General features: G+C 38.5%; 1 protein-coding gene across 1 annotated transcript in view; it reads left to right on the top strand.

Moving 5' to 3' along the window:
• The window catches only part of LOC127634916 (bone morphogenetic protein 7-like), an 85,123-nt gene extending 70,945 nt beyond the window's left edge, over positions 1 to 14,178 (top strand). Inside the window, 4 exon segments of the mRNA XM_052114667.1 lie at positions 11,524 to 11,600; positions 11,799 to 11,909; positions 12,487 to 12,615; positions 12,617 to 14,178. Coding sequence (XP_051970627.1) covers positions 11,524 to 11,600; positions 11,799 to 11,909; positions 12,487 to 12,615; positions 12,617 to 12,637 — 338 coding nt within the window. The 3' untranslated portion in view covers positions 12,638 to 14,178.
• Positions 14,179 to 14,233: the final 55 nt, after the last annotated feature.

The raw sequence follows: 14,233 nt of genomic DNA, 5'->3' as shown, positions 1-14,233 counted from the left end.
TCAGCTCTCAGTTAATCAGGTTTGAATATCAATTTGATTGCTGATAAACATGACTTTTCCAGAGTTAATCATGATTAATCACATATTTTGAAAGTGCTGAAATTTGACTATATTTACTTCTTTTGAAAATGCATTTAGTTTACTTCTAGGAAAGAAAATAATGCTTACTAACATGGGTGGTGGACTAATTGAAAGAATCAGTCCCCATAGTTTGAGTATTCATTGCAATGAACATTAAATAATTTAAACTCTCATCTTCCACAATATTAATATGCCAGCAGGCTGTGACCATCCACTTTATTACAGCAATTGTGAAACTGCATTCACATGCTTTGTGTCAGGATGTCAATGCTTCGTCAAGCATAGATTTCGGCTTGTTTCTCATCACACCCTACCATGTGCCTTCAGAACAATCATGAGGCACATGTAATAATGTATTAGACTTCTGAATTATACTTTTGCATTCTGTTTGAAGCTTTAAGAGGTGGTCACCAGTGCTCCATCTAACTTTTGTTCTTGCTATGCAAATCCTATTTCTTTTAGGCAGATCCTTCGGCCACCTGAGCAGAATATTTGGAATTAAAATACCAAAATTTTAGTTGGTAACAATACCAGTAAACTTTCAAAATTTTTGATATTTGAAAATCAAGTAAACAGTAAAAATGGATAATATGTAATTATGCTGTTGAACAAACTCATAAATAAAGAGCAGTCTGTGGCTTTCTTTTCAATATTGTTGTTTATTGTTTTCCCACACACTTGAGTCCATCATCTCACGGATGTTTTGGAGGGAACATTGGTGATCACTATCCAATGATATTGTATGACATAATTGAGCGTGACATTTTTTCTAAATTTCGCCATTTGTCTACTGAAAAAGAAAGAAAAATTTAGTTTAGAACAATATGAGGGTGAGTAAATTATGAAGGAACTTACATTTTTGAGTTAACTATCCCTTTAATTCTTATTAGACGCTCATAGTAAAAAAGATTGTGTATAACATTGTTTGTGTTTTTTTTGTATTTGTAAGTCGATTAATTTTGATTTGTATAGTGCTTTTCACAAGACACATCATTTCAAAGCAGCTTTACAGACAATTATTTGCCCGAGGGAATTCAACAAGCATCTCAGCAGAGTGTCGCCCCTCTGCCAGACCTGTAATTACCCCACAACTGTTATTAGCTGCTGGCTTAAAACGCCTGACCACGTTAACAGTATCGCTTAAAGGATTATAATAACATGGCAGTGTCCAGCGATGGTTTTTATCTCCCCCTCCCTCGACCCTCCTTTTGTTTACCATTGGTGTAATTAGACATGGGCGAGTTCTGCGGACAGAGCTTTAATAACCGCAGCAATGAAAGACAGGAAGAAGATAAAGTTCACATGGACGCAGACAGCACTCACATTCTCTTTCAAGTGATCATGGGAGTGGAGTGAGCAAGCGTCCCTGCTTCAGCTCTCTCCAGGATGGATGTTATTCCATGTGGAACGTCGTGTCCATTACTCCAACATGCCGTCAGCAGCAGGAAACTCATTGTGTAATTGCATCAGTAGAGGACAAATTCCAAGAACCTTTTCTCATTTTTATTTACCATTGTGTCCTTTGGTCACAAAACCGTATATTTACCTTTGCATTTACTGCATATCATTGAATAGTATTTTGACGTTTTATTTTTCTGGAGCAGCTGCCCCTGCGACCCGACTTCGGATAAGCGGTTGAAGATGGATGGATGGATTTTTCTATGTGATGTTCAAGGTGTTGCATCCATTTGTTAGTGGATAATTCTTACCATTAGATTAATTTAAATTATTTTTTTTCCTGATCGGTTTAACATTGTAGTACATAATACGTTTCAGATAAACACGGCCCTAAATGTCACATAAAAATAAAATGGTAACACTTTACACTAATGTTCGCTTTGTTAGGGGCTTAGAAAGGTGTTTATTAATTAATAAGTCATTTACAAATGCATTATAAATCACTGATATGCATTTATAATGTGAGGTATAATGGCTCACTACCCCTTTATAAAGCTTGGTTGGTTGGTCACTTTATATATCAGTTAGTCATGACCTGTTATCTTACGAGTGGCCTTTTAAACAGAATACGTTCTTTTGTGGATCAAACTTTACGCAAGTAAAAAGTCTAGCTATATAAACTACTATATTTTTCAGGTTAAGAATTGAGAAACATTTTTTATCCCCTTTGGGGGGAATATGGAGAATATGCTGTGATACAAAGCTCCAAAGTTGTCTAGAAAAGAACAAGATTTTAGATAACCTGGTTCAATGGAATCACGTTATTATGCCTAAAATGTAGCTAAATTATTTTTACGTGGCTTGTTGGATGTATGGCGGCAGATTCCTAGTTAAATGTACCCTAGGCACTACAACAACAATTACTTTATTTCACTTTCACACAAATTACAAGTAAAATGTGTTCCATTTTTTTGTCCCCCTTTTTTTTTGGAATGCCCAATTCCCACTACTTAGTAGATCCTTGTGGTGGCAGTTGTCTCCGCTTCTGAGACCGTCAATATGCGCATCTTATTACATGACTCTTCGTACATGACACCGCGGAGACTCACAGCATGTGGAGGCTCATGCTACTCTCCACGATCCACACACAACTCACCACACGCCCCATTGAGAGCGAGAACCCCTAATCCCTAGTAACCGGGCCAATTTAGCTGCTTAGAGACCTGGATGGAGTCACTCAGCATGCCCTGGATTTTAACTTGCGACTCCAGGGGTGATTGCCAGCGTCAATACCCGCTGAGCAACTCAGGCCCACTAAGGGTTCCATTTATAAAGAAAACGAATTGAATCAAATAACTTTCAAAACATTCAGTTCCATTAGAGATTCTTGAAGATCATTCTATTGCCGATGCAGATGGAACATGTTTCCAGCATCGCTACTGAATCTACAGTTCTGCAGCAAAATACATTATTATTTAGTCGAGATGTGAGTGACTATTGATTCTCAAATCAAAGTGCTTAAATCAAATATAATAACATCAAATCTCACTGATTCGACACAATAATGGGTTTGAACATATTTGCCACATTTTATTCAATGCTTTACTTTATTAATATGATTTCAGAGTAAATAATAATTTTAATCTTGTTCAGTTCATCACACAAAATGGTTTTATCACTTGGAATATAGTGCATGAGTCGTATTGATTACTTTTAATAAAAAAAAAAAAACGTTTTTTAATGTTTTGCCTTTTTTCTAGCTTGACAGGCCAGAGTCACTAATACAGTATGGAAAGTAAATCATGTCAAGACTTTTTTTAAAAGACCTTTTGTGGACCATGGAAGAAAGAAAGTCTTGTTTCGAGCTATATTAGATAGAAAATGTAAATGTTAAGTGAAATTGAATCAGAAACATGATTGTTAAATACGTTTCAATTCCCATCCCTCCATGTTAAGCAGATGGGCAGTCTTCAGTCAAGGGGCAGTGGAGGCCCACATGTCCCGCTTACAGCAGTAACTGTGTGGCATTAAATTTTACAGACAGGAAGAGAAGTGCTTTATGAGGTACCACAAATCTAACCTTTACACTCAATGAAACTTCACACTAAATATCTGCTGTACTCCTAAAGAGCCCCTCACTGTAAATACTGGCAGTAAATAAAGGAAAGGCAGAGCTAAACAAAATCTGTGTGTGAATGCAGTGAAGTCAGTGTGTTTACATCTGAGCATTTGTTTGTGCATGTACGTTCTTGTTTAATACAAAGACTCGTCTCATATGTGGGTGGGATGAGTCTAACGAAAACATTATATTTCACCCCATAGTCAATAGAAAAAAAGATGCATTAATAAATTCATGTTGTCTGGACAATATGTGTTCAAAGATGGCATGTTCTTTAAAGGTTTTGTGGGATTCACCTATTTAGCTCCGTTTTTCTGTGGCACTATTCTTTCAGAGACATATATACAGTATGAGTGTATGTGAAACTAATGTGTGTGTCCAATTCTGCCATTGTTGAATGGTATTTGGCCTCATTCTCAGGCCTGTTGTGAGATGTAGAACATTCTAGGCTATAAATGTCTCTGTAGGGGGTCTGTGTAGGACAGGTTCAGTGCTCGGGATCAGAGAGGAAGGACCCCTGCGGGAGCGGCTAAAAGGCCGCTGGGGAGAGCTCAGGGGCCACTCCTGCTGGCGGATTTATCTCAGTAAATATTTAACCTAGTTCTGCCAGACAGAGTGAAAGAAACACAAGAAGGGGTCCTACTTTGGGGGGCTACAGAACAAGGCCAGAGATTTCACACCATATACTGAAGTGGCTCTTAACACCTTAAACAGACTTCATTTGATATAATAATCTGTATCAACTGTGGTGACATTTAACTCTTTCAGCTGTTAAAGGGTTAGTTCAGCCAAAAATGAAAATTCCCTCATCATTTACTCACCCTCATGCCATCACAGATGTGTATGACTTTCTTCTGCTGAACACACATGAAGATTTTTAAAAGAATATTTCAGCTCTGTAGGTCCATACAATGCAAGTGAATGGTGACCAGAACTTAAACACTCTAAAAAGTTCAGACAGCCGTAGAAAAAGTAAATTACTGTCTTCTAAAGGATATGATCACTTTGGGTGAGAAACAGATCAATATTTAAGTCCTTTTCACTTTAATTGTTTACTTCCCATCGCTCTTCAATGCAGATCCATGAGGGGAATCAGTTCATGCTGCCTCTCGCGTGACATAAGCGCGCTGGCATATTCAGGCGAGAACTGACCGGAAGTGCAATTCGATTTGTTTACAAGAGAACGCTGTTCACAAGCACATTTTTATTACTTTTGATAACAATCATTTTGAGGGAGTCGTTAATTTTTTAAATGCATATGCCCCTGTTTTAACTAATTTGTCTCTTTTGTAGTAAATTGAATGCTCTTAACTAATAGTAACTTTTAAAAAAGAAATATTAGCACATTATAGGAATTATATAATTCAAATTAGGTACAATATATCTTAGTGTAATTACATATTTCACTTCTAAATCGGTCTGCCTTGACAAGTATGATCTGTTTCTATAAAAAGTAAATCACTTGAAAAAGTCTGTAAAACTCTGTAAAAGTCTTCATAGATTCGGGTCAGTGTAGATCTACTGTAAGAAACTCTGCTTGTTTCACGTACACAAAAAGTCATTCCATTTACATTTACTCATTTACCAGATATGTTTACCCGAAGCGACTTAATAAGAATAAAATTCGTACAACACAAGCGATTCATCATAAGGAGAATATGCTGTGATACAAAGCTCCAAAGTTGTCCAGAACAGAACAAGATTTTAGATAACCTGGTTCAATGGAATCACGTTATTATGCCTAAAATGTAGCTAAATTATTTTTATGTGGCTTGTTGGATGTATGGCGGCAGATTCCTAGTTAAATGTACCCTAGGCACTACAACAACAATTACTTTATTTCACTTTCACACAAATTACAAGTAAAACGGCAGATTATCAGAAACACATAAAGCGTTTCACCCTTTTCCTCACATCATACGTTATCGTATGAAATCTAAACACTTTTATTAATAAAGGTTAAGTTCCTATAGCGCATGGCTTGTAAGGTGATAACTTTGAACAGTTTGCATTACATAACCAACTACATTTACAAACTTGTTCAAGTGTGATCAAATCACGCAGTTGCTCAACTGATAAAGCATTGCACTTGTGATGTAAAGATATGAGTCCTGTAGAGTATGCAAGTCGACACATGAGCTGAAAGAGTGTTAGAAGCACCAAAAAATCATGTGGCTGCTTCAGCAATATTTTTCATCTCACTGTAAAGCAGTTCACTGGAAATAGAGCCGAAGCCATTTGTTTTGAGAATAATGGCTGGCTGATGAAGTTATTGGCTGGCAAGCTGGCTCAGCCAAAACCTAAATGGCTGCTGCAGCCGCTAAACTTTTCATAGCTGCAAATGGCTGAAGCTGCCACTTCATGTCTACAGATGTCTATGTTATACTGATTTACTAGATCTCAATATTTCCAAGCAATGCATGGCTTACACTATATTTCTACAAAATGCAATACAATGTAATAAAGAAAACACCAGATTTTACTTTCACAACGTATGTACATATTTATTTTGTAGTCTGTATGCTACTAAACATTTTCAAATAACCTACAATGTGTTGTGTTTAGGCTAAATGTATGTAGGCTAAGTTGTATACAATAACTTGGCATTATCATGTATGAAGCTTATCATATTACACCTTGATTAAGAACGCAAACTTTTGTTGAATTTATGAGAAATCTACAGACGCAAACAGACGTGTAGTAAAATAAAGACCTAAATGTGTATTTCAGACTTTTTTTCACCACAAGTCTGAAAGAAGACATGTTATTGAAGACAAATATCCAAAAATCTCAAAATTGACCAGTAAAAAAAAACCGATGTTTTTGCCTGCCGTGTCTCGCCTTAATATAAACACACTTATCAGTATTATTTTGGACAAAGTTTTGCACATTTCACTTCAATGTACACTGAAGCATGCGTCGTGAATTAGCAATGTGGAAACGGTGGTTTGTTACTGCAGTGATATCACGTTCAATGCTATAAATCTCTCCGTTCCAGAATATTTGGTTCATAACATCAATCTTTGATTCAGGTGTTTGTGCAACCGTGCCCTGAAGATTTAACAAAAGTCTGGGTAGGCCTAAGTTAAAAAAAAAGTAAGTAGGAATTAGGAAAGTATGTGAGAAGTGAGATCAAAATTACCTTGCTTTCTTCTTTCCGCCATTCCACCTCAGTGCGAGAAAAAAATGCATCGCTTCTTCTGTACGGAAAACGAGCAATTTTAATTGGTCGTCAATTCATTGTGAGTCTGTGTATCGTAGCAACGAGCACAAGACTGTGCTGTTATGAATCCAGTGGGAAAATAGATCTCGTGTATTGTTTATATATTTCGTGTGTGTATGTCTCTATGTGATAGAATTATTATTTGATGCAAATAATTCTAGCCGGCTCAGCCAAACTTTATCAGATGGTGGCTCAATTTAGCTTACGAAATTATTGGCTGGCGGCGGCTGAAATTCTAAATGGCGCAAATGGCGGCGCCTGGCGGCAGCTTCGGGGTCTAACTGGAAAGGAGGAGGTGAGAACCGGCCTGGCGATACAAACAATATTTTAATGATTAACTTAAACAAAAGACAAACACATGACGGACATGTCCGTAAAAGATCTCTCTCTCATCGCACCACCGTCCGCAATCAGCCTTTATCCCTCTCGGAGGCTTGATTAGCCTGATTAAGGGACCGGGTGTGTATAATCACAACCCGGCACCCTGTCACATTCACTTTTTCTCTATCAGTTAGGTTCAGGTGTAGGGTTTAGGGTAAGGAGGTCGGTTTTGTTCATTTAAAACTCAATAGAGCATTAACCTTAAAAACCTCATCTGTTTGGGAGAACAGTTAACTTGCTTTTACATAATTTTGTCATATATTTTCATGTGATCAGGCTGATTTTAGAGAGGCAAGTGTAAAAGAATGACAGTAAATAAGAGAAAAGAACAGCTCTGCACAGTGATGTTGTGTTGACTATTCAGTTCACATGGGACGATAAGGAATCCAGTGACTGAAGATGGCTTTTGTTCATCCAGGCCGAGATACCCCCAAAAAACAAGGCGAGAAATCTGTGTAGAGACCATGGAGTCACCAGACTGGAACAACAGACTGCATGTCATCAGCATAGCAATGTTAGGAAAGCTGTGTGCCTTGCTGTAGGTCTGCTGTACCCCTCCTCTCCAAGAAACCTTAATACCTAGTTCAGAGACATATTCAGTTCAGACACAACCACGAGAGCATGAGCTAGATGTAGAAGCTAGGTTTGACAGTTGACTGGCACTCTGTGAGGTGTTACAAGACTTTGGTGCATGCTTGAAGAAAACTGTTCTTCTCTTAATGTGTATCTTGCTAAAATAAGCTGATTGTACGTACTTCCCCCAATTATGTGCTCATAAGTGAAATTCTCGTAAATGAGGTTTGTTGTATTCGACATATGTACTGAACATTCAAACAACTACATTCATTTAGAAAGTGTATATTTATTATTGTGTATTTTATCTCAAGTTTTTGCTTCAGTTTGTGGCAGGATTTCATTGTCATGGTAAATCAACCTATCCTATTTTATTGTGTATTTTATGAGAGCAGTAAATTCAATTTGCTTACATCATAATGTCATTACAGAAATGAATTATGTCTTTCATTAGGGAAGGCGTAGCAGCCTGTTTGAAAATAAAACAAACATTACAACATCTCGTATGCTCTCTGACAATGCAAGCAAAACTCTGTATAAGTGTGTGTTGAGGTGGGTTTGGTCAAATGGTTTAGACATGGTACCTTTCCTAACTCCAGCCTATATAATCACTTGTCTTGCATGGCACTTGTTGTGGTTAGCAAGCCCTCTGAATGGCCAAATTGCTGCTCTTTGTGGCGGGAACTCAGAACAACAGGAAGGGATTCTACTGCTGGCCTGAAGTGATATCATAGACATCTCTCTCCAATCTCACTCTACTGCACTTAGCAAAAATGACAAGAAGAAAAAAAAGTGTAGTGTATGAGAACAGCAGTGGAAAGAAAGAATGTGTCACACTTTGACTTCAGAGAAGGAGTCATAGCCAAAGATGACCTGCCCCTTCACAAAACACAAACCTACCTGCTGCTGACATGAGGCTCATAGGACACAGGGGTGGAGCAGAACAGATCAACCCAAATAACTGTACTAAACCCGTACAAATTTCTATCCTCCATAAAACACAAACAGAGATGTCAGGCAGAATGTGAGGGAACACAAAATGTATTGTGAGGGAACAAAACACTTATTGTGAGGGAACAAAACTTTTATTGAGAGAGAACACAAAACATATTGCGTGGGAACCCAACACTTATTGTGAGGGAACACAACACCTATTGTGAGGGAACACAACACTTATTGCGAGGGAACACAGGATTTATTGTTAGGGAACCCAACACTTATGGCGTGGGAACCCAACACATAGTGTGAGACAACACTTATTGCGAGGGAACCCAACACTTATTGTGAGGGAACACACCACTTATTGTGAGGGAACACAACACTTATTGTGAGGGAACCCAACTCCTAATGTGAGGGAACACAACACTTATTGTGAGGGAACCCAACACTTAATGTGAGGGAACCCAAGGCTTATTGTGAGGGAACCCAACACTTAGTGTGAGGGAACACAACATTTATTGCAAGGGAACCCAACACTTATTGCGAGGGAGCCCAACACTTAGTGTAAGGGAACCCAACACTTATTGCGAGGGAACCCAACACTTAGTGTGAGGGAACCCAACACTTATTGCGAGGGAACCCAACACTTGGTGTGAGGGAACCCAACACTTAATGTGAGGGAACCCAACACATAGTGTGAGGGAACACAACATTTATTGCAAGGGAACCCAACACTTATTGCGAGGGAACCCAACACTTGGTGTGAGGGAACACAATACTTAATGTGAGGGAACCCAAGACTTATTGTGAGGGAACCCAACACTTATTGCGAGGGAACCCAACACTTATTTCATGGGAACCCAACACTTAGTGTGAGACAACACTTATTGCGAGGGAACCCAACACTTAGTGCGAGGCAACCCAAAAGTTATTGCGTGGGAACCCAACACTTATTGCGAGGGAACCCAACACTTAGTGTGAGGGAACCCAACACTTAGTGCGAGGGAACACAACACTTATTGCGAGGGAACCCAACACTTATTGTGAGGGAACACAACTCTTATTGTGAGGGAAGCCAAGACTTATTGTGAGGGAACCCAACACTTAGTGTGAGGGAACACAACACATATTGCGAGGGAACCCAACACTTAGTGTGAGGGAACACAACACTTATTGCGAGGGAACCCAACACTTAGTGTGAGGGAACTCAACACATATTGCGAGGGAACCCAACACTTAGTGTGAGGGAACACAACACTTATTGCGAGGTAACCCAACACTTATTGTGAGGGAACACACCAGTTATTGCGAGGGAACCCAACACTTAGTGTGAGGGAACACAACACTTATTGCGAGGGAACCCAACACTTAGTGTGAGGGAACTCAACACTTATTGCGAGGGAACCCAACACTTAGTGTGAGGGAACACAACACTTATTGTGAGGGAACACAACACTTAGTGTGAGGGAACACAACACTTATTGTGAGGGAACACAACACTTATTGTGAGGGAACACAACACTTATTGCATGGGAACCCAACACTTAGTGTGAGACAACCCAACAGTTATTGTGAGGGAACCCAACAATTAATGTAAGGGAACACACCACTTATTGAGAGGGAACACAACACTTATTGTGAGGGAACACAACACTTAATGTATGGCAACCCAACAGTTATTGTGAGGGAACCCAACACTTGGTGTGAGGGAACACAACACTTAATGTGAGGGAACACAACACTTATTGTGAGGGAACCCAACACTTATTGCGAGGGAACCCAACACTTATTGCGAGGGAACCCAACACTTATTGCATGGGAACCCAACACTTAGTGTGAGACAACACTTATTGCGAGGGAACCCAACACTTAGTGCGAGGTAACCCAACAGTTATTGCGTGGGAACCCAACACTTATTGCGAGGGAACCCAACACTTAGTGTGAGGGAACCCAACACTTAGTGCGAGGGAACACAATACTTATTGCGAGGGAACCCAACACTTATTGTGAGGGAACACAACTCTTATTGTGAGGGAACCCAAGACTTATTGTGAGGGAACCCAACACTTAGTGTGAGGGAACACAACACTTATTGTGAGGGAACCCAACACTTAGTGCGAGGGAACTCAACACTTATTGCGAGGGAACCCAACACTTAGTGTGAGGGAACACAACACTTATTGTGAGGGAACACAACACTTATTGCATGGGAACCCAACACTTAGTGTGAGACAACCCAACAGTTATTGTGAGGGAACCCAACAATTAATGTGAGGGAACACAACACTTATTGTGAGGGAACACAACACTTAATGTGAGGCAACCCAACAGTTATTGTGAGGGAACCCAACACTTAATGTGAGGGAACACACCACTTATTGAGAGGGAACACAACATTTATTGTGAGGGAACACAACACTTATTGTGAGGGAACCCAACACTTACTGTGAGGGAACACAAGATTTATTGTGAGGGAACACAACACTTATTGTGAGGGAACCCAACACTTACTGTGAGGGAACACAAGATTTATTGTGAGGGAACAAAAAACTTATTGCGAAGGAATGCAAAACAATTTAAGAAAATCTTGTTCAGATCTCATTCATGCATGTCTTCAATACTAAAATTCTGATTTGGAACAATGCTGACAAATTTCTGGGTGAACGCTTTGTTTAAGACAACTGGAAAACTATTAAGTTAAGTTATGAAAAGAAATCTCATTCCATAAAATGTTTTTTTACATATTCTGTTTGTAATATTTATACTGTAATCTATCTGATGTTAATGTCTGTCTTCTCTGTGAATGCAGATTACAACAGCAGTGATCAGAAGAGCGCATGCAGAAAGCACGAACTGTACGTCAGTTTCAGAGAGTTGGGCTGGCAGGTAAACATCAACACATACACACAAATAAACAATATTACAGATATTAGATTGGAGTGCTATTCAGTGGCCATCAAGTCTTCTCACCTAACTCAACCATTATATGGTATTACAATACAAGAATAAGTGTTGAACCTGTTTTAAAGATTATTATTTAGTGTGGGCAACCCCGTTCATCTAGACGTGTCTTTTTTTTTCCAGGACTGGATTATTGCTCCTGAGGGCTACGCAGCAAACTACTGTGATGGAGAATGCTCTTTCCCCCTAAACGCTCATATGAATGCTACTAATCATGCTATAGTACAGACACTGGTGAGTCCTACATTTTAAAATAAACACCAACCCTTACAGAGCAAGTCATTTTAGCTTTTATTTCACAGTAGAGTATTTTATAAACTGCTGTGTTTCTATTTAAATGAATGGGGTTCATTAATCACTAATAATACATTATTGTGATTAAGTCATTTTGTGTTTATATTCATGACTGTAATGTCTTGACTGACTTGTGTTGTCACTTTCCTCAACGCTCTGATATGTAAAGAATGGTGCTACCCCGAGTTCTGTCTCAAATTAACCAGTTACCATAAAGTCCTCTGCAAGAACACTTTTCAGCTCTTCATGTTCATTCACAGCAGATATCATATAATAAATCCTGATGACCTTAAAATCATACTGAACATTATCTACATAGGTTTATAATGTTGACAACTCCTTAATAAATGCTTCACATGTGTCCATTTTACATTAAGGTACATTGTCATAGGTTATAATGTTGAATAAGTGTTATTAAGCATTTATAACATGTGAGGTAAAATCGTTTGAGGCCTCTTGTGGCTTATTGCTTTAATATCATTATCTATTACTGTATCATGCTCTCTCTTTTTTTCAGGTCCACCTGATGAATCCAGAGAACGTTCCAAAGCCATGCTGTGCTCCCATCAAACTACACGCCATCTCTGTGCTCTATTACGACGACAACTCCAATGTCATTCTGAAGAAATACAAGAACATGGTGGTTGCGTGCTTGCGGCTGTCACTGACACGAGAGCCGTGTTCCACCCGCCCAACCACTGCACTGCTGAGAGACGGAGTATATGTGTGTGAGAAATACTGATCAAGAGAAGTTTAAAGACATGAACTCATGTTTATGAACAAACACATATGTTTGAGAGAACAGATACAGTGAACGTGCTGCTTTTACTCATCTTCAAACACATGGCAAGTTCACATATGAAAACATTAAAATCGCCATGAGGATGTATAGATAATTCTATAAACAGAACATAAACCTGATGCCGTATGTCTAAAATAGACAAAACACACACAAAAATGTAAGTTATGAGCTAAAATTCAGTCTTTATTTAATACTATATTTTAAGAGGCTAAATCTTAAAAGAAGAGTGCACCCAAAATGAAAATTCCGTCATTATTTATTTACCATCTTCTATGAAATCTTGTACGTGTTTTTTATTCCAGTTTCTTTAATGCTTAATTAATTGTACTTTTTGTGATATTTCTAACTTGACAGATATGGCCAGTATGAACTTTGTATAGAAAAAAATTTGCAAAGATTCTTCAAACATTCTCCTTTTAATAACATACAGGTTTGAATCGACATGAGGGTGAGTAAATGATGACAGAATTCTAATTTTGGCTAAACTGCTCCTTCAAACTTAACATTTGAAAACGTCAAAGTAGTATATCTTGATGCACAGAAGTCACTGTTTTGTCATTTTCAGTCATGCTTAAACTTACTTGAACCCACAAGACCATTTTAGGACTCAACAAAATCAAATTATTTTGAGCTTCTCGATATTTGCTCTATGCTAGCTGTGGTTTGCATCGGTGAGTCAGAGCAAGCGTTTACACACTTCAACAGAACCCAAAGAACGGCTCCATTATGTTGGTGTTCTGAGGACGGAAACTGTGTTTGATGACGTCCAACACCACAGATCTATAATTTCCCATCTGCACCTGCACCTTGGATGGCTGAAATCCCAAAACTCCCACAAGACAAGATGAGCAATGGATAATTTCATGTTTTTGAGTGACAAAACCGTTTTCTGCATCATCGTCCTCAAAAGGGCTGTACATTTTCCAACCATCGCATGTCAATATTTATTATTTGTAATTTGGTCAAACTTTTAATGACCCTATACATTTACTTTTTCCACTGTGAGCCTTTTACATGGTACAAAAGTCTCTCTGGATGAGCTCTAGATCAGTGTTTTATCACTGTTTTAGAGATATCTTTTGTTTTGCCATGTTTATAGTCAGCATTACATCTGGGATTGGGAATTAAGTGTTTTGAACCATTTTGACACCAAATGATTTTAATGATGTTCTGTTCCGTTAACGGTATTGAAACATCTGTATTTTTCCACTGATGTGGATGGAAATATTGCGTTGCCAACTTTTGCCTCGGGAATATGGAACGGTTGAGCATTTTGAGTGCTTCAATACAAGAAAAGCGCTTTAAGTGTTTCACCTGCTCTAATATGAGACATCATGCCGCTAAAATACACGACAGCTGGCAAACCAGTTGTATGGACACATTGAAAACTAAACAAATTGTGCTTTGGTAAGACATAATTATGAGATTCTAAATCTCAATTATGAGAATAAAAAGTCAACTT

This window comes from Xyrauchen texanus, chromosome 42, assembly GCF_025860055.1.
Source record: "Xyrauchen texanus isolate HMW12.3.18 chromosome 42, RBS_HiC_50CHRs, whole genome shotgun sequence".
In the NCBI taxonomy this organism is placed as follows: Eukaryota; Metazoa; Chordata; class Actinopteri; order Cypriniformes; family Catostomidae; genus Xyrauchen; species Xyrauchen texanus.
The sequence above is the reverse complement of the archived record's forward strand: the minus strand, read 5'-3'. Positions and strand labels throughout refer to the sequence as shown.